This window comes from Rosa rugosa, chromosome 6, assembly GCF_958449725.1.
Source record: "Rosa rugosa chromosome 6, drRosRugo1.1, whole genome shotgun sequence".
NCBI classification, from domain to species: domain Eukaryota; kingdom Viridiplantae; phylum Streptophyta; class Magnoliopsida; order Rosales; family Rosaceae; genus Rosa; species Rosa rugosa.
The window spans coordinates 51,387,095-51,413,194 of record NC_084825.1 but is presented as its reverse complement, the minus strand read 5'-3'; the positions used below and the strand labels follow the sequence as shown (position 1 = coordinate 51,413,194).

General features: G+C 39.9%; 2 protein-coding genes and 2 pseudogenes across 3 annotated transcripts; 1 reads left to right on the top strand and 3 right to left on the bottom strand.

The window, feature by feature from the left end:
• Positions 1 to 423: 423 nt before the first annotated feature.
• LOC133716980 (cytokinin hydroxylase-like) lies at positions 424 to 3,623 on the bottom strand (annotated as a pseudogene).
• A 58-nt stretch (positions 3,624 to 3,681) lies between these two features.
• Positions 3,682 to 6,272, bottom strand: LOC133718142 (cytokinin hydroxylase-like; annotated as a pseudogene).
• A 1,429-nt stretch (positions 6,273 to 7,701) lies between these two features.
• Positions 7,702 to 9,754, top strand: LOC133718869 (uncharacterized). The gene is made up of 3 exons (XM_062145748.1): positions 7,702 to 7,964; positions 8,683 to 8,737; positions 9,087 to 9,754. Exons 1-3 carry the CDS (start codon positions 7,725 to 7,727, stop codon positions 9,500 to 9,502), a joined length of 711 nt encoding a protein of 236 aa, XP_062001732.1. The 5' UTR covers positions 7,702 to 7,724; the 3' UTR covers positions 9,503 to 9,754.
• Positions 9,755 to 10,274: 520 nt separating this feature from the next.
• Positions 10,275 to 16,000, bottom strand: LOC133715167 (uncharacterized). Of its 2 annotated transcripts, none has more exons than XM_062141555.1 (14): positions 15,847 to 16,000; positions 15,630 to 15,774; positions 15,405 to 15,508; positions 15,179 to 15,278; positions 14,853 to 14,989; positions 13,846 to 13,998; positions 13,657 to 13,764; positions 12,998 to 13,109; positions 12,103 to 12,282; positions 11,939 to 11,976; positions 11,749 to 11,850; positions 11,261 to 11,344; positions 10,926 to 11,075; positions 10,275 to 10,527 (listed from the first exon to the last, which is right to left on the bottom strand). In XM_062141555.1, exons 1-14 carry the CDS (start codon positions 15,919 to 15,921, stop codon positions 10,393 to 10,395), a joined length of 1,623 nt encoding a protein of 540 aa, XP_061997539.1. In that variant the 5' UTR covers positions 15,922 to 16,000; the 3' UTR covers positions 10,275 to 10,392. The 2 variants fall into 2 exon arrangements, with proteins under 2 accessions (XP_061997539.1, XP_061997540.1); XM_062141556.1 differs by having other exon boundaries at positions 12,151 to 12,282.
• Positions 16,001 to 26,100: the final 10,100 nt, after the last annotated feature.

Below are 26,100 nucleotides of genomic sequence, written 5' to 3'. Positions count from 1 at the left end.
AATAATTCTGAGCTAGATAGGCTCCGAAGTTGTACATCATGAAATTAATGGAAATTATGTGCTGCAGCTAGTTTGATATTTGGGATGCTATTTCGTAGTTAAAAGTCTTAAGCATGTGGTTATCGATCTTTCTTGTGTTAAAAGATTAATGTTCAATCTTTTTTTTTTAATTGGAATTTCTAAGAGTAGGTTTGGCAACGATCTTTTCTATCAGTACCAGTTTTCAGTTTTTCACTTTCATAGCATATCCAGCTTTCTACGTTATCTAAACTCGCGTTGTTATATATGCTTATAAAAACAAAAAACAAAAAACAAAAAACAAAAAACAAAAAACAAAAAACAAAAAACAAAAAACAAAAAACAAAAAACAAAAAACAAAAAACTGAAAAAAAGTTGGCACAGTCTTTATTGGTAGTCACTTGATCATCTGCGGTCCAAGGGCTGGAGTACCAGAGGCAGGCCATAAGATGGCCTCATAGAGAGCAAAGTAGAAGGAGAGTGACAATAGGTAGGAGAAATAGTAAAAGAAAACCTAGACAGAATCAGGGTTAGCACAATCTTATACTCCAAGAAGCTCAAGTTTCTACCAATACAATTCCTCCAAACCCAAAAGGCAAGAAACCCATCTTGTGCTTGCACCCACCATGTATGTCATCTTTGAACCTCTCTGACTTAAACTCATGCACGTCCTCACCCCATAGAACTGGATCATGGTGCATGGCCACAATATCAATCCACATGTTTGTTCCACTAGGGATTGTCAGGTCTTTACTGACTTGAATGTCATCTTTAGCTTGTCTTTGTGCATTTGGTGCTGAAGGGTATAATCGGAAAATCTCATTCATCACCCATCCCATCTGTATAAATATCACAAATTATGTCAAAAACAACAAATCATGAAGCTATCTTATGTGATGCGTTAAAAATAGGAGACAAGCTATGCTACTGTGATGTTTATCATACACTGATTTTACATCTATTTGAACAAAAATTACAATTTATATGAATCAAAATTACAATATTGAGAACAAAGTTACGACATTCGTTTACACTACTTACATGTAGTTAAACCAAAATTACAATATTGACAACAAATTTGTTCAAAAATTTGTAACAAGGTCGTAGGTGGTGTAATTATCATTAATAGGACTAAGATTACACAAAATAGGACTCCAGTTACCACAATAACAATAAATTTGTTGTCACATTTATAAATGTGAGTATGACATACTGGTATGTACTATAGAACTTTCCTAAAAATAGTAGACTTACTTCTATGTAAATCAATGATCAACCAATCTATCATTATGCGAAGTTGATATATATAATGAGAACTCATATTTTTTTTTAACCTTCTTTAGTCCAGCAAGCATATCGACATCAATTTCTTGATCTCCCACAACCTCTCTAATCTCTTCCCTCAATTCATTCGGCCACTCCGGATTCATGGCCAGAAGTAGCATCGTCCACGTGATCGACAATGCTGTTGTCTCATGCCCTGCAAAGAAAAACGCCTTGCATTCATCCACGAGCTACTGTGTCGTCAAAGCCTTTCTGAAGCTGCCTTGTTGATCACTCTCATTAAGTAATAATCCGAGCAGGTCGTGCTGCGCAGGAGACGATACTGACCCAATCAAATTCTTTCGTGAAGCTATGATCGGTGAGAACAGTTGGATAATTTCTTTTCCAAGTCTTCTGGCCTCGAGGGCTTGCTTGGGGTACAAGAATTCCCCAAATGGAACTCCCAGAAGGCGCTTTGTTTGGAAGAGGCTGATTTGCAGGGCCCTGAATTTTCCAAACACTCGGCTGTCACTTCGGTAACTAATGCCGAAGCTGGCCTTGGTGATGATCTCCCCTGCTGTTTCAGTGATCGATTTCTCGACATCAATTTCTTGAGTGCTGGAATTCATGAGCTGGTTAGTCCACTTGTCTAGCATTATTGTGGTAGTCTCCACCAGCAAGCTCGCCATTGCCTATAGATTGGACGTACATTAGAGTTATATAATTGAGCTTGTTTTATATATAACTGAGCTTAATTGTCAGATACCCTACCATTACACTACGATGTCTATAACCTTATCGAGTTCCACTCATTCAACTCAATTATTGGAAATTAAGGAGGGTGAGAGAGGCAGAGAGGGTACCTTCAAGTTAGTAGGGTTAAACGCAGGAGTGATTATCATGGCGGTGAAGAGCCCATTCATCACCTTCAGACATGACAAGACCATTACCAAACATGGGAGCCCTATCACGTTCGTTTGAACACAGTAGGTTTCCCCCAATTCTTTGCAGTGACCTCCATCGACACTTTTTTCAGTAAAACCGGATCTGCTTTATATATACAAAAATGGCTCTGTCCCTAACCAATATACGAACACCTTTCCTGCATTTCCGGAATCACAATTAAAACCGAAAAAAGTTCCAGTAAAAAAAAATAGGGGAATAGAGTTGAGTGTATAACATGGGAAATGTTACCATTCGAAGAAGATCTTTGATTAGGGTTCTTCTTCATCATCTCACTGAGATTTCCTAATGGAAAACTTGGAGATGGACCACTCAACCCATTTTTATTGAGCCTCCTGTGAGTTAGGAAAGGAAAAACCCAACAAGAAAGTAACAACCCGCATAACAAGTAGAGAATGAAGAAGAATATCAATGCCATGGCAATGTGCTCCATTATAATTATATCTATCTCTCCAAGATTGTGTCTTCCAAAACAATTAACTAAGAAGATCGAGAATGAAGCTGAGTATTTATAAAAGAAATTAATCACTAGCTAGCATGTAGCTTTGGCAGCTGCTCCTATATTTGCAGTAGCTAGATAACTTGGTACATTAAACTAATATATAGTTAATTTGAAGTCAGAGAATTACTTGTTAAATAGTCACTTTCTCACATTAGAAAATCATGCCTAAGAGATTAAATAATGGTGTCATCTTTTGTTCTATTGTTATATATGATCCAACATTCCAACCACGCAAAGAGGTTAAATTAAATTAAAGCCTCCATTACCTTGGTTTATTGTTTATGTGCTTCTGAACCAGCTTCCTGTGTATCTGGATTACTTAATTAATTTCAGACACGTTTTGCAGACAAAAGTGATTGAGATCAAGTCGATCATCATATATAGCAAAAGTAGTGTTAAAACGCAACAAACAACGAGCGTGGCTTTAACTAAGGAAAGCATCAACTAACAGTCACGTATAAATTAATTATCTACAATTACAACAAGAAAAACATATGGGTTTTGCCTCATTACTTTTATTTATGATCTTGATCTTAGTTCAACTATCCAATTCTTGGAATTTAATTTGGTTGGACTTCTGTTCTTCCCACGCTTATCATGATTCATGACTCATGAGCTTTGTGATCAACAAGAATTGGATATATCGTATATATTATTGTTGAAACTAACTTTCGCATTGTAGTAGATCAACTCCCATTACACAACAATTGAAGTAGAAGGAGACTCTAAAATGGTAATCGATGCAATTAATAAGCGTCTGCAACCATCTTGGAGATTGCTAAAAATTATTCAAGACGTCCATGCTATTGCTACTTGCTTTCATTCTATCAGCTTTAAACACATATTTGGAGAAAACTAATTTTGTGGCTGATGCCATTGCGAATTTAGGGCACAATGTTGTAATAGGATCTACTTGGACCAATGGGGTTCCATCCGAGGCCTCTAGGGGTCTACTCTTTGACATTGTAAACTGTGGGTGCTCGAGGGGCTTCCAGATTTAATTGATAGTCTTTTTCGTATAAAAAAAAACTCCCATTCCATTGGACAAAAAGGCCGCACCTACAGAAGGAACAACATAGGCTCAAGAGACAGGCCCAACCCGCGCAACTAGAAAACACTTCACTTACAAATTGTGGGCCTTGAAACAACTTAAGATTGGGATTTTACGAACTCTAAAGGTAGGCACAAATGCACAATCTTCAGTCCAAGGGCTGGAATACTAGAGGCAGACCATAAGATGGCCTCATAGTGAGTAAAGTTGAAGGACAGTGACAATATGTAGGAGAAATAGTAAAAGAAAACCTAGACAGAACCCTAACACAATCTTATACTCCAAAAAGCTCAAGTTTCTACCAATGCACATCCTTCCTCCAAACCCAAAAGGTAAGAAACCCATTTTGTGCTTGCACCCACCATTAATATCATCCTTAAACCTCTCTGGCTTGAACTCATGCACATCCTCACCCCATAGCTCTGAGTCATGGTGCATGCCCACAATGTCAATCCACAAATTGGTTCCTCTAGGGATTGTTAGGTCTTCACTCACTCGAATGTCATCTTTAGCTTGCCTCTGTGCATTTGGTCCTGAAGGATATAATCGGAACACCTCATTCATGACCCATCCCATCTGTATCAATTATGGAGACAAAATTCAAAAACAACAAACCATCAAACAATTATTGTAATGCGTTGAAAATAGTAGACTATTAGTTATATGGAATGGTAGATCAATGATCGACCGATCTACCACTATATGAAGTTGGTACGTATTGATAGTTTGATACATTAATGTACCGAATGAGACCTCATAATTCCTTACCTTCTTTAGTCCAGCAAGCATGTTGAAATGAAGTTCTTTATCTCCTACCACCTCCCTAATCTCTTCCCTCAGTTCATTTTGCCACTCCGGATTCGTGGCCAGAAGTAGCATCGTCCATATGATAGACAATGCCGATGTCTCATGACCTGAAAAGAAAAATGTCTTGCACTCATCCACCAACTGCTGTGTTGTCAAAGCCTTTCTGAAGCTGCCTTGTTGATCACTCTGGTTAAGCAATAACCCAAGCAAGTCGTGCTGCATAGTAGACGATCCTGACCTAATGGCTTTCTTTCGTGCAGCTATGATCGATGAGAACAGTTGGTTAATTTCTTTTCCAAGTCTGCTGGCCTCGAGGGCCTGCTTGAGGTACAAGAATTTCCCAAATGGAACTCCCAAAAGGCGTTTTGTTTGGAAGAGGCTGATTTGCAGGGCCCTAAATTTTTCAAACACATGGTGATCACTTTGGTAACTAATGCTGAAGCTGGCCTTGGCGATGATCTCCCCTGCTGTTTCTCTGATTGATTTCTCTACATCAATTTCTCGAGTGCCGGAATTTCGGAGCTGGGTAGTCCAGGTGTCTAGCATTGTTCTGGTAGTCTCCACCATCAAACTCACCATTGCCTATAGATTAGACATAGGATTAATATAAGTGAGCTTATTTGATATATATATATATAGAACTACTCGCTAAAGTCAATTTTAAAACGTTAGAGGGGGGAAGAAAGAAAGTATATCAGATAAATCTAACAAAATAAAAATTTAGGGCGGGTTATCCAAAAGATGTTCTAGTATGGATATAGGGTTTAGCTTTAGAAGTTTATTGACGTTCAAACCTATTAGTAAATCTTAAACCCTAAGCAATAGATGTGATATATCAATATAAATAATATAAAGTAACAACTTCAGCGGCGGATACGTCATTATTAGACATTATAACGTATTCATACATGCAAATTATATCCTTAAAGATTTATGGTTGGTTGTTAGTTAGACTTGATAGATCACCCACTGAGCTAATGAGCTATTATGAGGGGTCGATTTTTACAACTTGAAACGTACCTTCAAGTTGGTAGGGTTAAACGCAGGAGTGATAACTTGGCGGTGAAGAGCCCATTCATCACCTTCAGACATAACGAGGCCATTGCCAAACATGGGAGCTCTGTCGCGTTTGAACACAGTAGGTTTGCCCCAGTTCTTTGCAGAGACCTCAGTTGATAGTTTTTTCACTAAAACAGGATCTGCTATGTACAAAAATGGCTCGGTTCCTAACCAGTATACGAACACCTTGCCTGCATTGCCCGAATCACAACTTAAAAATTGATAAAGTTTTAGTCAAAAAACTAGACTGGTGATCGATCATATTGCGTACCGTGGGAATTCCTCCACCGAGCAAAGTGAGGGAATAGAGTTGAGTATATGTCCTGGGATATACTATTAGTGCAAGAAGAGCTTCCAGTGTTAGTCTTCTTCTTCATCTCACTGAGGTTTCCTAATGGAAAACTTGGAGATGGGCCACTCAAACCATTTTTCTTGAGCATCCGGTGAGTTAGGAAAGGAAAAACCCAACAAGAAAGGGACAGCCTGCATAACAAGTAGAGAATGATGAAGAAGAAGAATATCACTGCCATGGCCATGTGCTCCATTATAATTATATCTCTCTCTGCAACATAAAGAGAATGAAGCTGAGTATATGTAGAATAAGAACACTAACCATTAGGTCATATAGCTTTGGCAGCTGCTACACTACCTAACTATTGGTTCGATCATTATGAAGTCAAAAAATTTGTTCTGTCACTTTCTCACATGAAAAACATTCCAAAGACATTAATGATAATCTCGATCACACACTATCATGAATTCATGACTCATCAGCTTTCTGATCCACAAAAATTGGATCTACATAATATTATCGATACTGACTTTCGCATTGCAGTAGATCAACCCCATTGGATGAATGAACTGATATGATTAAGATCTGATATTCACTTGCACCATATGTATGATCTTGAGCAAGAAAAAAGAACAGTAAATTACATTTTTGTTGTCCTCAAATCTTCCCCTTAAGTCTAGGTTAATTTGCTTGGTATAACCATTTAAAGCGCGGTACTGGTTATATTTCAACTTTTTTCTTGTTTTACACATGTGCAACTCATTATTACTTTTTTTTTTTCACGAAACTTCCCATTTCACCCTTATTTATAAACCTCACCCACTTTCGTCCCAACCCCATATACCCACGGTCGGCAAAGAGACAACTCATCGGAATCGGAAGCCCACCAAAATATCGTTGGGACACCACTAGTAAATGTTTTGATCAAAAGAAGAACTTCATTAAATAATGAAACGATTACAATGAGTTATGGGACCGTGGGTATCCCACTACTTCACACTGAAAGTTCATGCTGACACACTGATGGAGCCAATGAGGCCCCGACCCTGACTCTAAACAAAGAAAATTGAAATGTCAAGTAAATTGGATTTTAAGATGTTTGTAAATCATTAAAAATGAATATATAGCAAATGTGATGGAATAAGTAGAATTTCTCCAAGCCCAAAGACCCCTTTTTAAAAAAAAAGCCAAGCCCAAAGGCCTTGCTAAAAAAGGCCACACCTACAACCAAAAGAGTAATATTATCATTGGCCCAAGAGAGGCCCAACCACCCAACTAGAAAATTGTAGGTGTTGCAACTAGACCAAATGATGGGCTTGAAACAACTTGAGAATGTTTTTTTTTTTTTGGGATTTTTTTTATAACCCCAAAAAATAAAAAATTAATATTGGTGTTTATAGAATTTCAAGTTTATTCTGAATCAAACTTAGGATCAAATGGTGCTCGACAGATAGAATTTTTTTTTTAATAAAGTTTGGACACAGTTAAGTGGGAAGCTTTAATCTCTCAGTTTAAGAATTTATATATACTTTTGAATCTATACAATGACAGTGTAAGTCATCCAACACTTAAGTGCGATCTCAACTCTTGATATTTGTAATCAACTTTTCATCAAAATAATCAAAAAATACAATTGATGCTATCCAACCGTCCGTTATTATAGTTGCTCTAAATTCGTTAGGGTTTATAAAGAAAAGAAAAATAGACGGCATAAAATTAAGTTTGAACACAAAGCGGCAGGCTTTTTCTACAGAAGTGTCAATCACACCATGGAAGACCCAAAATCAAAACGTGTTGAGAGCAGAGAACCACACATGACAACAACAACAACGCCACCTCCACATGGAGCAAGCCCACCCCAAAAACCCACTTGTCTTCCTCGCCAAAACCAGACCCAGAAGCAGACCGACGTCAAGAAGCGAAAGCTTTCCAACACCAACATGGAGAAAGACTCCCCCTACTTCAAAATCCGCGCTCTCCTTCAACAACTCCGTCCTCATTTTATTGAGGTAACAATTCCACTGGGTTGGTCTGTGTTTTAGTATTATTAATCAGAGGAAGAAGACAATGCTAAAACATAAGCATGCACCACATACGTTTGTTATAGTGCACGAGTTTTGTGTTCTTATTGTGGTTTGAATAGGCACATGTAGACCAGGCCTAGTTGGGTTTGAGTTGGACCATTTTATAGCACTAGTACACCTCTATACTTCTTGCCTATCATTTTTTGCAAATAATCAAAACTTGTTCTAGGGCCCAAATAATCACTTTACTACAATTGCATATCCAGAGTTCAGTTGTGGTGGATGTTTTTAGATTGTAAATAGTGGTTTACGGGTGACTGGTGATTGTATGCTGGGAAAACTAGAGGCTGCTGCATAACCTGGTTGGTTTTAGGAGCAGGATACTTGCTTGAGAAATTAATGGCTAGGCATTGATGCTTATTTGATTTACGGTGTAAAGAAGAGTACCTATTTGGAATATACGCATGATAGAGTTTGAAGAGAGAGTATTGGCATCACAATATGTAGCAAATAGAAATCTTTGCTTAGGGAAATATTTTGATCTCTTGGTTGATGGATTCTTTGATGCATTGTGGAATTTCTGATAACTGCCTGCGAAGATTTATATGATCAGTTTTTACAATATCTTTGCCATTTCTGGTTTTTGAATTCTCTGTCTACTTTTGAATTATCGACTGTTTAAAAGATCAATATTTATATGCAGGTTCTTCAAACACCTGATTTTCGGAACTGTAAAGCAGCTGATGAGATTCAAAAACGTGAGTTCTTTTTTTATGATAATTACATCCCATGTACTTGGATGAATATGAAAGAATGGCATTCACAGTTAAAGATTTACTTGGTTCTTCAATTTCGCCTATGATCCATGCTTGGACTCACCTTCTAGTCAACGTTTTTCATGGGTTTACTCTGGATAATGTCTCTTTATCAGAAAATCCACTTGTAACTAACTTTTAGTTGCACAATTTCTTTGACATTATTTAGCATGAAAAAGCAGGATTGATTGATTGCTTGGTTTTTCTATTTATACGGTAAGTCAACTGAAAGCTTTGCAAGTTTTGTGTACAAAGCATGTCTAATATAATACATTTTACATGCAACTTGCAGAGGTGAAGCTTCTCATAGCTCTAAACAAACAAATGACCATGGATACTGGAACACAGAAGAAGTTTGCATCAGAACATCAACAGCATTCGTCCCATACCAGGCTGCCTGCAAAAGAAAACAAAGATGGATTAGCAACACAGCAGGTTCAACCTAGATGCTCTGTTGAAAAACAACTGCCTAGTGCAAAATGGACTCATTACATCCCAGATAAGAAATCATTTGTCAGCAGCCAGCTACCGGGAAGCTACATTGTGGGTGGTTCGGTTTTTGGTTGGAACTTCATCACATTTTCCGGCAGTAAACCAGTCTATTATGGTGTAACAAAGGAGGCATATCGAAGCAGCCACATTAGATCAGGAGATGCTTCTATGCTTTCAACAGATGGTTCTTCTGGACAAGGGAGACCATCTATGTAGCAAGGTAGAATAACCCAACAGTTTGCCAGTGCAAATGAAATCTGACAGTAAAAACCATGTATAGCTTTTTGTCACAAGGATCCAATCTGCTGAGATAAGTCTGACTGTAATTTCGTTTCATCTCAAATAGCATTGGTTGTCTTACAGAGTTTTCGGGACAAAGCTAGTGCAGTTTTGACACTCCTAGCTTGGCTCGCTGCCTTTTTCTCTTTTAGCTTGCAGCAATTTTATGCCATATATACATTTTACTTGAGCTCCTCTTTTAATTTCTTCGACATTCTTTTTTATTTTCTCAAAAATATCTTGTGCCGATAAGTATGTCACCAACAAGGTGTTTTTATTATTATTGATGAATTGGGCTAAAAATTGATCGTCAACAAGGTGTGTGTCACTATTGTTATTGGTTGATCTTTGTCGGCAGATGTGTCTGTTATTTGAGTGAATTTGAGCGATGAGAATTTGTCAGCAACAAGAATTGCATGCCTTACCGAGCTACTGGGTGATTTTTGTCGACAAAATGTCCCAACAATAATATCTATTTTAATTTTATTTTAGGCATAAAATTACATTTTGAAATTGATGTTCAGATTCTTATGCAAGAATCAAAGAAGGTCTTGACTCTGGTCCTGCAAATTTGAAATGATGGTTAAGTATGTCAATAATGACGGCAACTTACCCCTCCCATTTATGAAATTTTATCCATGTCAAGAATATTGAATATAGTCCATAAAACTAAAAGAGTATCATAGAGGTGATAGAGCCCTTTGCTCGGTTGAGAAAACAAATGAGATTAATATATTGATTGCGAAACGATCTTGTCAATAAGGAAATTAATATGCCCTCTGTTTACATGAAGAAGTGGCAATAATATTGCGGTCATAATTCCTGAATCAGAAGTCATGGAAGAGCATGAGAGCATCATCAAGCTTCACGAGGGATAATGCCATGATTTTCCTGACACCTAGAAACCGGTTGGCTTTTTTCTCTAATTCACCGACGCGTTTCTCCTTCGGGGTATTTGTAACCTGCAAAGAGTTGCCAAAATAAATTATTAGAACATGTAAAAAGCTGCAACAAGGTACTGTTAGGTTGAAGCTTGAAGGATAATGAAGAAGAATGTATAGACTCTAGACAGGTCCTGATATCATATAAACAAGGTAGCACTTTTTTCATTGCAGAAACAGAAATGACAATGTGAGAAAAGCAAGTAGAATTGTCATTTGCACCCCACAAGGGATCTGGCAAGAACTGAACAAGAGAAAATACGTGCCCTATTGCTTTTGGTGCAGGAACAGAATTGACAGGAAATTCTACTAGATAAGAAAGTGATAAAACAACCATGTGTGTCCCGAAAGGAATTTGGTACTGAGCAACAAAAAATATAGGCCAATAAGAATTTTCTAAGGAAAAGGCACCGACAAACCTCCTTATTCTCTTCCCTCTCATGATCATATCGCTTAACCAAATTGTACGCCGCATGGTACATCTCATCTGAAACATGTTCCCAAACAATGGACTTGTGCACTTTCCACACCATGACTTGTGACTGTTTAGCTGTTGTCAATGATAATTTCTGCAGGTAGATGAAATATTGTCACACAGAAAATAAAGCTCATAATGATACTCAATATGACTTTACACAGGATAAGTCAACAAAGTCTGTGATTGTGTAATTGATAAACAAAGTCGAAAACATGACAGCAGAAAACTAAATAAAGTGCCATGTGCATAAAGAAAAGAAGAAGATAAATGCTGTACCTCCATATGAACGTAGTCATCCTTCCAGAGCTTATAGAGAATCTTAGGTGTTTCCTTTTTGTCAACAAGGGCATCTACTGATATCTATAAAGAACCAAGTAAATGAATTACCAAAGATACTACTAGAGTATGTCATATCAAGTCATATAACACTCATGTACAATATATAGCCAGGAAACTCAGGTGTCCTTTTAGTTTCTTACAGTAATACAGTACACTCAACAAAGAGCAGAATACTAACAAGTTGTTACCCATATCTTAAAACTTTCTGGATTGCCAGTAGTAGCACACAGAGCTAGATAACTATGTATTATGCAATAGCAACTTATGTCATACAAGACTAGTGTTGAAGATATGGTTAGGTCTCCTATTAGTTCCTCACAGTACTACATTATCCTAAACAATGAGAGCAACAAATTAACAGCAGCTCTACCGAATGTAGAAAACTTAATGGATTGCGAAGAGTGGCACCATAACAATGTAATTACCTTATCTGTCTCAAAAAACCGACCAGCGTTTGACTGGCCTGTCAGTAACCTAAATATTCTATAAGCATCATTTCCATATCTTTTCATCACAATCGACTCCGCCTGCAGTATAGAAAATATACTTAGACATCTATCTTGGTGACCTAATGATAGATAACATATATTTGAAAATAACAAAAACCCGACAAACCTCATCATTCTGAAGCAGTTCTATAATTTTCTTCAAGTCTGTAATGGCAAAAAATAAGGGAGACATTTTGTCACTAGCAACTCAATACAAACCATCCATAAGAAAGATAAAGGATGGTCAAATTCTTTACTATACGAAATTGAATGAGAAAAAGGACACTGTACCAACGCTATATGGCACATCCTCATCCTCCCCCTCACCCTCACCCTCACCCTCATATCCTCCTCTTACAGGAGGTGCACCGCACAACAAGCGGAGGGAAGCTTTGACAGAACCCTTGGTCAAACTACGGCCGGCTGCACTATCTATTACCTCAGTATAAATGGCATCCATCTTTAAAGGAACTACAAATATTATCAACACAACAATTAGTAAAGTGGAATGACGAAGTCAGGTACAAAAGTTCCATGATTTCACTTTATTTTCACACTACTGCAATTCCACTTTCATTTTAAATATTAAAAAAAAAACATAAAAAACACAACCCAAAATTTTTTTAAAAAAACAAATATCTAACCCAAATAGCGCTTGAAATCATAGAACTAGGTACTTGATCCAAGCAACTATCCAACAACTTCTCAAAAAAAAAAAAAAAAAAAAACATAAGACAAACCAGCTCAGTGGTGGCATATAGATTGGTAAACATACAAACGGTGGAGACAGCTTAGATGTTTGAATTGGAAGTGGAAACACACAGAACAGTTAAATCAAAATGATGATCTGTGCAAAAACGGATACTTAAAAAGCAACAACTTTTGACTTATAAGTATCTTGTATTGTTATAACTTTATAACAATACAAGACACAGACCACTAAACATCATAATAACTCCAGTTCGACTACTTGAAAGAGACAACCATCTATGCTGAATGAAAATATATCTATCAAATACGAATGGGAAAACTACTCAACAAATATTATAGTTAAAAAAATTAGTCACTTAGTTGCTGGATAACCAGATTAATAAAAAAATTTATATCCTAGAGTCCTAGACTCAAGCATAGGTAGTCAACTGTGTATGACCGACTCAGCATATATTAATCCAAACTTCCAGCTCACCTGAATAATCTGTTTTCACTTTGGTCTCCTGCATTCTAGTTGCCTTCAGCACAGCTCTTAACACAACTGCAGCTCGATCATCATGTCGTGCTCTAACATTCTCAACACAAGCCTAAACCCAACAATCAAATATCAAAGTAGATTCAATTTTTTGTTTAGTTCTTTGATTTGAGAAGAGAGAATACATTCACTTACGGGAGCAGCATACCTGAAAAGCAAGGAATGCAGTCTAAGAGAATTCATCTAATTTAATTAAAAATGGTAGAGTAAGAGAACCCATTATCCACTACAGTGAAAGAGAAAGAACTTAGGTAATGTTCAGACACTCCGTATGATTGTCCACCTTTATGTTACCTTTTTAGTTACGGTCAACCAAAGAACGAATGGGCATTCGAAAGGCAAGCGCATTCGATTCCAAGGTTCATTTCAATAAACCACGTACTACCATACACGTAGTTTGATCAAATGCATGAAAATATGAATTTGACAGTCTCTGCTACTAGAAAGTCATACACAGAGCATACAAAAGCATGTAAGCAAAGGTATTTTAGATTAAATCATGCCTAAACATTCTCAACACATTGTCTAACAAACAATTTTCCCTCATTAACATGAATTGATAATTATAAATAAAATGGAAAATCAGACAGAAAACCAACCTTATGCCTTAGACAACGAATGAACTGCTCAAAATTAGCACGCCAAAGAACCACTTCCTTATCATTGGACCCATGTTCTTCACCAATATCCAAATCATCAAACTTGCGCTATAAATCAGAAAACTGCATATTAGAACATAACTAGACTACAAGAAATTGCATACTGCAAACAATAATCCATGTACCAACCTTCTCCCCAACACTCATACTAGAGGAATTATTCTCACTTTTTTGCGATGGATCATCAGTTTCTGGATCTGTCGTAATTAAAAATCTTATTGCTTCCATAGGCCTTGCTGCTGCTAGAACACGTTGTTCTATGGTCTCTGATACTTGTGCCATCTGTAAGAGTTGATTGAAATGTTGATCTATAAGGATGCAGAGTTTTAACCAACAAACTTAAAATGTTCACACAGGTTCAACTAGGAGAGTTGTTCAAACACGAAATGACTCTGACATAAAATATCAAGTCAGGGTTCATTGTTACTTCACACGGACTTGAAAAGTATGACTTAGACGAATAATAGTTGATCAGATTATCCGAAAAGGAATAACCTGATTTTGACACAACAAATATGTTCTTCCATCTGTTTATCCCTGTCAGTATTAATTCTAACACATCTATTGTTTGATTGGAGTATTTTTAATATAAGGGACTGTATGAGTTATCTGATATAGACATTAAGTCCAAACACAAAAGCATTAACAAATGAGTCAACTAGTCATTATGTTAATTGATGTCACTACATAAATAATCATGTGAAGATTAACTAATAATTGACAGGAACCTGAAACCTGAAATCACACTATTCAAACACTGATACAACTCAAAACTTGAAAATGAAAGATTCTGAGATCGTTAAAGATTATTATTCCAGACTTAAGGAAATTGTAAATCAATTAAGAGCCTATGGTGAAAATATTAGTGAGACTAGAGTAGTTGAAAAAAATACTCATTAGCCTTACTGAAAAATATGATCCAATAGTAACTGCCATCGAACATTCGAAAGACATATCGAATCTTTTGGTGACAGAAGTAATAGGCTCTTTAGAAGCTTATGAGAAAAGATTGCTGATACAACTCAATCTCCGTCAACAGATGTAATAGAAGTTTTAATTATTCAACACCCCACATCAAAGAGGCCTACCCAAAACATAATATATTATATTTGACACAAAATATCTAGTTGCATTACCTTAGCAGATTTAGAGCGTGGCTTCTTCGGACCTTCTTGTTCAGGTGCTTCTTCAAGAAGTGGTTCAGGGGCCGGGCAGCGTTCAACAAAACGAGCAGTCACAAGTCTAACAAAGTTATCTTGAGCAGCATTCTGAACTGCAGAAAGAAAACCCAGAAAGAGTACTTAATATCCCCAATAGAAAATAGCATGTATAGGCATGGAGAGCACACAAAAAAGTACATTTAATCACAACATCCCATTAAATTCTCTTTTCCTTGCCACAAAAGAACACTATTGAACTCATCATTTTCCAATACCAAATAGATCAAACATTAAAGCAATACCTTGACTGCTATTTGATTTGGATTTCTGATTGGCTCTGTCCATTAATTGTTGCTGTGTAAGTCTACCATGCTCAAGTAAACCAGCAAGAAGTTGTTTGCACTAACAAAACAAACCAAATGTACATAAAACACCAATCGAAATCCAACCCCTAAATTTCACCAAACAAAAAATCCACCCCCCAAAAACAACAAAAACCAATACACAAAAAAAAAAAAATGAACTAACATCATCATCAAGCTCCTGGGCCACAACCGCCAGAAATTTCGCAAACCTAAGTCGATGGAGTATGTTATCGTACACCGCAATGTACTGAACTTTAAGCCCAGCCTCTGCATAACCACAAATCCACAAAAAGCAATTAGCTTTACTCAAATTGAACCAATCCAATCTAGGGTTTTGCAAAACAGATTGAAATAATCCCAAAAAAATTGAGATGAGCAGTGGAATTACTGGACTCTTGGGTAAAGGGCTGGACGCAATTGTGCTGGACCAGAATCAGGAGAGAGTTCTTGACTTGCTGGGGAGTGAGCGCCGTCGATCGGATCAGAGCGCCCAGGTTTAACGGTCCGGATTTCAGAAGGGTTTCGCAAACTTTCTGCAAAATCGTAAAGATGGAAAATTTAAGAGCGAAGAGAATTGAAGAGTGAAATTAGAGAGAGAGAGTTACAGCGACGAGGTTGCCGAAGTGTTTGGTGATGATCTGAACGGCGTATTGGATGCCGCTGTTGGTCACCGTCATCATCTTCTTCTTGTTTGAAGCTTCAGTTAGAGAGACGCGGGAAATAAACGGTGGGAGTTTGCAGAGCCCTAACCGAACTAACCCGGGCCGGGTTATTGTGACCAGCATACAATGGGCCCAAGGCTGTTATGGGCCTGGCCCGGATAAATTAATCGGAAGTCTGGTACCCTCGGGTGTTATGGGTTCGTTTTCTGCTGAACGAAAGTATCTATGGACATGGCCAGGGAAGCCCATGCTTGAAGTGGATTAGTTTCTGTGGTTGTCAGCTTTGGGCCAATAATTACATATATTATGATGACGCTAGGGTTCTTTCTGTTGTGCACATTGTGTTCTTAACTTCAACGACCATGGAATTTCATACATGTAACAAATATAATTAGAAGGCTAGCTAGCTAGGGATTAGCATTGAATGAGAGTTTGGGTGAACAAGGGTGCTAGGGGAGGGAAGGAATGTGTCACTATCTGATAGGGAATAATTCTGAGTTTCTTGGTAGCAAGGATTGCTGTTTGATTACAACACTTACCTGCCTATCTCATAACATACCATATGCAAGTGCAAGTGCAAGTGCCCCATACTATTATTTGATGTTTGGTCCCTCATACGACTTACATACCAGGATTTGAGATTGAACACTTCAGAGGATTTAATGTCGTAGGCCATGTGAATTCATTGTTACTCCCAAATTATCCACCACGTACATATAAAAAGGCCGGGGAAATGCTTAAAATGGCCTAATTTTCATGGATTCTGATTAGCTCGTGTGCTAATTAATTAGCTAGTTGAGTACAATTTTATTATATATCAGATCAGTTATATATAATAACAAATTAATTAGAGAATAAATGAAAATGCATGAGTCATGAGGGAGATATATAGAAAGCAAATAGCTAGCTTTACATTAACTACTTGATCGAGAAAGAAGCATATCTTTCATGACTCATGTGTATTTATATATGTATATATATGCAAAGCTAACTTCCTCAATCACACCAAATGCATGAACAAATTAAAGAAGCCAAAAGCAGCCAACCTTCTCTTTTGCTATATAATTCAAGAACCTACCCTGAACCAGTGCATATAATTATATTTTCATCTCTCAAAAATTGGAATTTGCTTTTTGAATCATCAGTTCATCACCGAGATCTATCGATCGATAGGAACCTGTACGTGTTTCTGGCTTGAGAGGGGTTTTGATGATCAAAGTATGTACGTACTTAAACTTACTATGCTTCTTCACTAATTAGTGTACGTGGAGGCTTCCAAAGGGATCGCATTGATCTAATTTTGTAACCCTAATCACATCCACATGGTATTTGCTGTTAATTGGATCATGCAATCCCTTCGGAAGCTTCCATCATCAACTAGTTCGGAATCAATGAGATTGATGAATCCAGGTAAGTAGTTGAGTAAGAAATCAACACATGCAAATATTTTGGGTCAGTTTTATCAGCTTTGTTTATGTAGTAGCTAGGTACAGATCTAGAAATCATGACATGCACAAAGTACTGTAGATTACTGAATATATGGTACATTATGTAGTTAGGTTCTTATATAGATGATCTTAAAAGGAAGAGAATACAATTACACTCCTGTAAACTAATTCTTTGTAGTTCTTTTACTTAAGGCCGTGGTGATTGTTGTTCTATGTATTCTGACAATTTCAAGGTTGTTGATCAGTCTAAAATGGTAGGGTAAGCATGCACAAGAGTCTCTGAATCTTTTCCCATATATGCTCTCTCTCTCTCTCTCTCTGTAATTTCCAGTTTATGTTGAAGCACTGAAAATTCTATTATCTTCGTAAATATGTGATTGTTTTTAACCATTCAATACGATATATAAAGTAGACTAACATCACATGATTCACATCTCATACCAGATGTTGAAGGTTTATATGGGATTTGTGTTTAAATAAGCATGCATGCATTGTTTTGTAGTGAGAATTGTATATGAGTTTGCGGTGATGTTTCAATGCTTGTCTAAGTGATGGACCTAAAAAATCTCGAATGAATATTTTTGTATGATTTACTTGTAGTTTTTTTATTTTAGAAAATTGTTAAAAATAATATGTTTGAGATTCTTCTGTTCCGTCAAGTGGAGTACTATTTTCTAAAAGTCATGCTTCGTCTTTAATGAGATTATGACATGAGAAATGTTGCAAAGAAAGTATTTGACATAGTTTTACACTTTGAATGTGTTATGGGCGGGGATGTTTGTTTTGTGGGATTGGATAGGATTGGATTGTCTTATATAATAAAACAAGACTTGACCCATGTTTGGCAACAACATGGACTCTTTTAAATGAGACTATGGAGTCCCAAAATCTCCAAAACACCTTCTACCACAATCCCACCAAAAACCATGGGATTGTGGAAGCCTCTCTCACTTGTTCAGCTCTTCCCTTCAGTTTGTCATTCTCTCAACACTCTCACTGTTGGTGTCGAAAAATTCCGTAGAGGAGTTTGACTCACCAATGAATGCGGACTGGCGCGGGAGCTGACCGGGAACAATCGAGAAGCTTCCCTCGAGCGTTGACTCGAAGTTTGACTGTTGGCTCGAGGAGGGGGGGGTACCTGCAGAAAACTCTCCGATGCCTAAGTCAGTATGTTTCTTAGTAATGGAGCAGAGAGAATTGGAATTCGATGCATTACCTTGACGTCGAGCAGCCTATTTATAGGTGTACCTCGGCGTGGGCTGCAAGTAAACTTGCACAGCAAGCCGTAGTGACTTGAGCGGCACGCCACCATTAAGGCCGTATTTACTCCTGCAATAACCGTCACTTATTGGCGGCCATGATTGTCATACTGAATGTCGCATTTATCGTCGCATTTACAGCTACATTAACCGTTGCATTTACTGTTGTCATTACTTCTCTTTAATTGCCTTGATTGCAGGGTCAAATTTATTGACCACCCCCACAATGCCCCCAAATTTTCTCCTTGGGAATTCATCCCAAGAGAAAATTTCCAAAGCTCAAATTTCTCTATGGGCTCCACATCTTTATACTTCTCTTTGGGCACCCCTCTTTGAATTTCATCTAGGCCTTCCTCGTGTTGAAAATGTAGATGCCCGTATAAGAAGATCCTCGTTCCTTGTTTAGAGTCGCCATCTCATCTCGTCGACGACGCCGATGCCGACGTGCCCAAATCAGGACTCAAATCTGCCTTTGTCTTGCAGCCATTCTAGTATCGGGTCTTCGCGTCGCGGACTCGTCTGCTTGTGGCGTCTACGGTGCCTCGCCCACAACGCCGAAGCCTAGTTTCTAGTCTCACCTGCGCTCGGTGCCCCCGCTGAGCTACGTTGTTCCTAAGCCGTGCCCCCAGCGCAGCTCAAACTAGACTCCGAGCCTGAGGTACCCTACTGCGAAACTCTTCCTCTTTTCCTTTCTTAGTCACCTAACATTCTGCGACGTCGACCTCGACGTCATGACGTCTCCTTCATAATGACCATGACGTCGACATCGGCGTAGGCGTCGATGACGTCTTCTTTAATGTCTGCGGCGTCAACCTCGACGGTGGTGATTTTTCCTCAATAATCTCAACACCAACCTCAACGTCAGTGACATTCTTCTCAATAACTACTATGCCAGCCTCGACGTCGATGATGTCGCTCTCAATAACCTCGGCGCTAACCTCCACGTCGGTATCAACCTTGACGTCGGCGCCAACCTCGACGTCGGTGACGTTTTTCTCAATAATCTCAGTGTCAACCTCGACGTCGGCGCCAACCTCGACGTCGATGACTTCTTTCGCAATAACCTCAGTGCTAACCTTGGCCTCGGTATCAACCTCGACGTCTACGCCAACCTCGATGTCGATGACATCTTTCGCAATAACCTCGGTGCTAACCTCGACGTCGGTGTCAACCTCGACGTCGGTGACGTCTTTTTCAATATCCTCGGCGTCGACCTCGACGTCGGCGCTAACCTCGACGTCGACCCCAACCTCGACGTCGGCGACGTGTTTCGCAATAACCTTAGTGCCGACCTCGATGTTAGCGTCTCGTCGTCGACCCTTGGCGTCAACCTTGACATCGGCGTAGGTGTCTATTTTAATGAAGGCAAGGGCGTCTCGACGTCGGCGTAGGTGTCCACTTCGACAAGGGTGCCTCGACGTCGGTGTCCATTTCGACGAGGGTGCCTCGACGAGGGTGCCACGTCATCGGCGTAGGCATCCATTTCGACAAGGGTGCCACGTCGTCGGCTCTCCTATGTGCCCCCTTGTATTCCATTCCCTTAGTTGCCCCCTTGTTTTTCTTGTCTGTGCTCGCAGACGCTCAGAAAGAAAAACAAAATGAGAGTAAAATATTCGAGGCATGGAGCTGTGCAAAACAATAGAAGAAGGGAAACCAAACCGTGATAGCGAGTCTATCCGCCACGCAATGGTTACACACCCTATATCCTGCATGATTAAAATTCGTCACGCCATCCCACCCCCGCCTGCAGCGAGGGTGTGGTCCATCATCCCACCCCCGCCCTCGGCGAGGGGCGAGGCACGCCATCCCACCCCCGCCTGCAGCGAGGGTATGGTCTATCATCCCACCCCCGTCCTCGGCGAGGGGCGAGGCACGCCATCCCACCCCCGCCTGCAGCGAGGGTGTGGTCCATCATTCCACCCCCGCCCTCGGCGAGGGGCGAGGCACGCCATCCCACCCCCGCCTGCAGCGAGGGTGTGGTCCTTCATCCCACCCCCGCCTGCAGCGAGGGTGAGGCACGTCATCCTACCCGAAGTATTAAGGTAACTGTCCTACTCAAGGAACCAGCTCCTATAAATCAACTGTTACTGTCCTACTCGAGGAACCAGTGTCGAACCATTAAGGCAACTGTCCTACTCGAGGAACCAGTTTCGAACCATTAAGGCAACTGTCCTACTCGAGGAACCAGCTCCTACGAATCAAACGTAACTGTCCTACTCGAGGAACCAGTTTCTACAAATTGAATGCAACTGTCCTACTCGAGGAACCAGTCATACATATTGAATGCAACTGTCCTACTCGAGGAACCAGTCATACATATTAATAGGACTGTCCTACTCGAGGAACCAGTCCCAGTGATATTATTCACGCGAGAAATACAAAATACATAATTTCAATAGTCTCTCGAATGAGATATCAACACGCGCAAAAATCACTTAAACTCTTTTATTTTTCTTACCTGAGTTTTACGAGTTGTGCCATCTTTTATCAAAACGAAGTCACCATATTATCGTACCTTCTCCATTACTCGAGATGAATTTCGGCGCGTGGACTTTTCCATGAACCCTTTGATTGCCTTAATTTATATCATTTTATACTGAAGGAGTTTACCAGCCTTCATTGCTGTAACGATTGCTGGTCGCACTCCCTGACACTTATATATTCCGTGCCCCCTTGTCATGTGGAGTGGGCAATATCGACTTCTCTCAACCTCGTCACTAGCCTCCGGTTGGGGGGGCGGCTTTTCGAATATTCCTTCATGACCGTGTCTTTTGTATATGGTCACGGGGTGAATCGTAAACCATTCTTCAAGGGGATAATCTTGAGGCTTCCCTCCTTTATCACTCTGAATGTCATTCTTTGTGTTATTCCATTCAACTTCTCTCGAGGTGACAACGGCAGTGAGTTGAGCTTCGCGTGCTTCTTTGGCTTTTTCAATTCTGATCTCCCCCTGAACCCTTGTAATGATGTCGTCCATGTCCCTTGGCGGATCACGCAGCAAACTTTCGCATAATGGCGTCCCCAAAAGCAATCCTTCTCGGAGGGCGATCGCGGCGAATTGGGGATCACAATTAACATGGCGCATTTCAACTGTAAACCTTTCAAAAAATTTCCCTACCTTTTCTCCCGGCTTCTGCTTGGTACTGAACAGAGTCGCCATATCCTTCTTTTGCTTGCGATTGCAGAAGTATTGTGAAATGAAAGTGCGGCTCAATGTGTCGAAATCCGGTATGGAATGCGGCTTGAGATCCTGAAACCATGTCGACGCCGGCCCCGTGAGACTGGAAGGGAAAATCTTGCACATTAATTTCTCGTCGGTTGTCTCGATGGACATCTGTTGCTTATACCCCTTGATATGGTCCACCGGGTCAGTTGTTCCGTCATATTTGTGGAATACCGGCGTGGTAAACCGGCGAGGTTTTGCCGCATTCAAAATGTCGTCGGTAAACGGAGACTTACTGACGTCCCTTGCGATTTCTGCCGCCAACTCTCGTGGGCCGGCACGCTTGCATGCATCAATCATTTTTTCCATCTTCTCACGCCACGATTCGTTGCGCGCCCTTTTGGATTGTCCTAATCCGGCTCCGCCATTTTGCCCCCCATTCGACGTGCCTCCCATCCCCTCGACGAGGGGTCCACCAGAGATTCCCCAGATAATGTCGCTAGCGCCCGCGCTTGCTACCACGTTGTTAGTTTGGTGGAGATCACCGATGGCGTCGTCGTCTGACGAATCACTGTCAAGTTGTAGGAACCTTTCAAGTTTCCGTCGACGACGGGCCTCGTGGTCCCGCTTTTCCTTCCGAAATTGCTCGAGCTCTTGCCTCAACCGCTGCGTCTCATCAGTTGGAGGCAGGTTCAGGTCGCCGATGAGGCTCAGGATGGACCCATTCGGTGTCTGGTGGGGAGGAATTTCGTCACTACCAGTCCTTAGTGACAGAAATGGAATCCCGTCGGGGGCAGCTCCCGCCATCACTTTTTAGGAAAAAATGTTTCCCACAGACGGCGCCACTTGTTGGTGTCGAAAAATTCCGTAGAGGAGTTTGACTCACCAATGAATGCGGACTGGCGCGGGAGCTGACCGGGAACAATCGAGAAGCTTCCCTCAAGCGTTGACTCGAAGTTTGACTGTTGGCTCGAGGAGGGGGGGTACCTGCAGAAAACTCTCCGATGCCTAAGTCAGTATGTTTCTTAGTAATGCAGCAGAGAGAATTGGAATTCGATGCATTACCTTGACGTCGAGCAGCCTATTTATAGGTGTACCTCGGCGTGGGCTGCAAGTAAACTTGCACAGCAAGCCGTAGTGACTTGAGCGGCACGCCACCATTAAGGCCGTATTTACTCCTGCAATAACCGTCACTTATTGGCGGCCATGATTGTCATACTGAATGTCGCATTTATCGTCGCATTTACAGCTACATTAACCGTTGCATTTACTGTTGTCATTACTTCTCTTTAATTGCCTTGATTGCAGGGTCAAATTTATTGACCACCTCCACACTCACCTAAACCTGCAATTCAACTCCACCCCCTCTATGGAAGAACAGAGCTCAAGGAAGAATGGGAAGCAACGATGAGTTAAAGTCGGAAGTGCTGGAGCAGATGAAACAGCAGCTCGCCACCGACGCAGGTAAAGTCAGAAGGCGGTCCGTCTCTAGCAGTCGAAGGTCAGAAGCTGGGTTTCAATTTTCTACAGCTGGGTTTCAATTTTCTCGTGGAGAAGCTGGGTTTCACTTTGCTACAGCTGTGTTTCACTTTGCTACAGCTGTGTTTCACTTTGCTACAGCTGGGTTTCAATTTTCGCGTGGAGAAGGCGGTCCGTCTCTAGTAGTCGAAGGTCAGAAGCTGGGTTTCAATTTTCTACAGCTGGGTTTCAATTTTTGCGTGGAGAAGCTGGGTTTCACTTTGCTACAGCTGGGTTTCAATTTTCGCGTGGAGAAGGCGGTCCGTCTCTAGTAGTCGAAGGTCAGAAGCTGGGTTTCAATTTTCTACAGCTGGGTTTCAATTTTTGCGTGGAGAAGCTGGGTTTCACTTTGCTACAGCTGGGTTTCAATTTTCGCGTGGAGAAGGCGGTCTGTCTCTAGCAGTCGAAGATCAGAAGCAACTGTGGCTGTGCTTTGCACAGAAGGTCGGAGAAGAAGGACCGGCAGGTCTGGGAACCGGTGGGAAGTTCGGCAGCGTCTGGCAAAGGCACCACAAGAAGGAGGTGCAAGGATGATGGATTTCGATTGCAAGCTTTAGTCCAGGCAACACCAAACATGGGTCAGATTTTAGAGTAACATATCCCAGGTTATAAGAGTCCAGGACAGTTATAGAAATTAAGGAGGAGCATCACAGTCCTGGGAAACAAACATCACCCTAGTGTGCCGGCCGGCACACCAAAATATATCAAAAACGTACATTGTCAGCATTTTTTTTTTCTTAAAATTCTCTTAAACCATAATCTCACAATTGGTTAAACATGATTGTTAAGAACTGGTCCAAGTCATGGACCTCAAAACTCTTGACCCAATATTTATTTTTATTTTTTTAATTTTCTTGTTTTCTGGCTGTGAAATAGAAAAGAATCGAATTGAGATATTTGAGTTTCGTCAAATTGAGAATTACTTAAAAATCATGATTTAGGGGTAGAAAATATTTTTTGTTAGAAAATATGCTCCAAAAAACGTCCACCTTTTTGGCCGGCGGAAATCAAGTCACTAAACAAATTTTTCTCCTTTCTGAAAAAAGTTTCAGAGTTCCTTTTCCCAAAAAAAAAAAAAAAAAAAAAAAAAAAAGTTTCAGAGTCAGTTTCCCGCTGACTTGGGACAATTTTCTAATGTAACCATCAATATTCACACTTGCGGCGTAAAGCATTGATACTTTTAGTATCTTAATTACCTTCAGTATTAGTCTTATCGATGCAAAACATCGGTTTCTTTAGTGGAACGACTCCTAGCTAGATAGAAGTTTGAAAAGCATCGATCGCAGATATAAATATATGGCTCCCCGTCTCCGACTCACACGATCATCATGAATTTGACTACAAAGTACAAATATTCATATCCATCCAGAAGATCAAAGTCCAAACTGATGCCTGTGTCTGTTGATTATATATAACAAACTCTAAGCCGCAGTCCTTGCTCTAATTGCAAAGATAGTCTATTATATTCACCCGAAAACCACGGAGGAGAACAGTAGTCCTCTTCTTTTTCTTTTTCTTCTCCTCCTCCTCCTCCTCCTCCTCCTCTCTCTCTCTCTCTCTCTCTCTACGAAATGATGAAAACTATTACTGTAGCTTATAGCTTTCTTTACGTGTCTACCAAACATCTGCACCAGAAGTCTACACAGATGCCGGTCCACGTTTTAACTTTGAATTTCTTGACCAGTAGCTCTTTTTCTGTGTTTATTTTCTTCGTCTTTTTCTTTAAGTATGCATTGATGTGCGGCTTAGTTGGGGAGCTTAGGAATCATCTGAAAGGAGGACAAGAACAAGAACCATCCCAGAAAGTTGGAAACAACAAAAAATATCTTGTCTTATGGCCTTATATGCTTGAGGTTACTGTTTGATATGGCCTCTAGCTACTGCGTGTACAATTTCGTATACAACTCTACTCGTGGAAAATATGGGTTGCTAATTTGGTTTTTCATATGGTTTTCAATGTAATTGGGGAGGGTTTATGCTTGGAATGAAATTTTGTTAGGTTGCTAATTAACAATTTAAGTTTGGTTCTGATGTGACCACTGACCAGCTTCGATCCATTGGGAAAGGGTACTTGTTCACAATTTCTCCAGTACTATTAGCTCTATAACTTCTCTAGTACTAGTATTAACTCAATAAACCCTAAGGAATATCAACTTAAGAAAAGAAATATAGTCAAGTTTCAATTCACAGCGTCTCTTGTACTAGTTTACAAAATAGAACGTAGAGCCTGTGGACAAATTAGGCCGGGTTTCATTTTCCTCCTTTCTAGGGGTACTCTAATTCATGCAATCAACAGTTTTTTATGTATATTTTTTCTGTTCGCAGCTAATAGTTTTTTTTTTTTTTCACAAGGGATCATGATGTGTCATTTAATAGGTTATTTATGTACTAAACATCCGAAGGTAACTTTTCTTTTCATTCTCGAGTCTCTAATCGACCAACCTACCCAACGGGAGTTGGCGAACTGTTGGACTAGACTTTAGTTACAACTTACAACTTCAACTCGCATATATCTCTCATACAAACAACAGTATATCCAACTTGAATTAAAGGTCTCATACAAACTTGAGAACAACAATTATGGCATCCCCTACATAACTAGGATATCGATCAGAGAGAGAGAGAGAGATCTCAAAGAAACAATATAATGCATGCAAGTAAAATGCCAAACTCCCTGATTTGAACCTCACCAAATCAACTATACGTTACAGTGCTGCGAGACCTTAAAATCACAAGTTAGGCGGTCTTAGATATATGCAAGACATTTAAAATAAATGGTTAAAATAAGCAAACAGGATGGAGAATGGTA

Bases quoted from the DNA above. Each gene is read 5' to 3' on its own strand.
- LOC133718869 (XM_062145748.1), top strand. From the start codon at position 7,725: ATGGAAGACCCAAAATCAAAACGTGTTGAGAGCAGAGAACCACACATG. The intron at 7,965-8,682 runs GTAACAATTCCA...ATTTATATGCAG, and splicing joins TCCGTCCTCATTTTATTGAG to GTTCTTCAAACACCTGATTT. The intron at 8,738-9,086 runs GTGAGTTCTTTT...TGCAACTTGCAG, and splicing joins AGCTGATGAGATTCAAAAAC to AGGTGAAGCTTCTCATAGCT.
- LOC133715167 (XM_062141555.1), bottom strand. From the start codon at position 15,921: ATGATGACGGTGACCAACAGCGGCATCCAATACGCCGTTCAGATCATC. The intron at 15,775-15,846 runs GTAACTCTCTCT...ACGATTTTGCAG, and splicing joins ACTTCGGCAACCTCGTCGCT to AAAGTTTGCGAAACCCTTCT. The intron at 12,283-12,997 runs GTGAGCTGGAAG...TAATATTTGTAG, and splicing joins AGTGAAAACAGATTATTCAG to TTCCTTTAAAGATGGATGCC.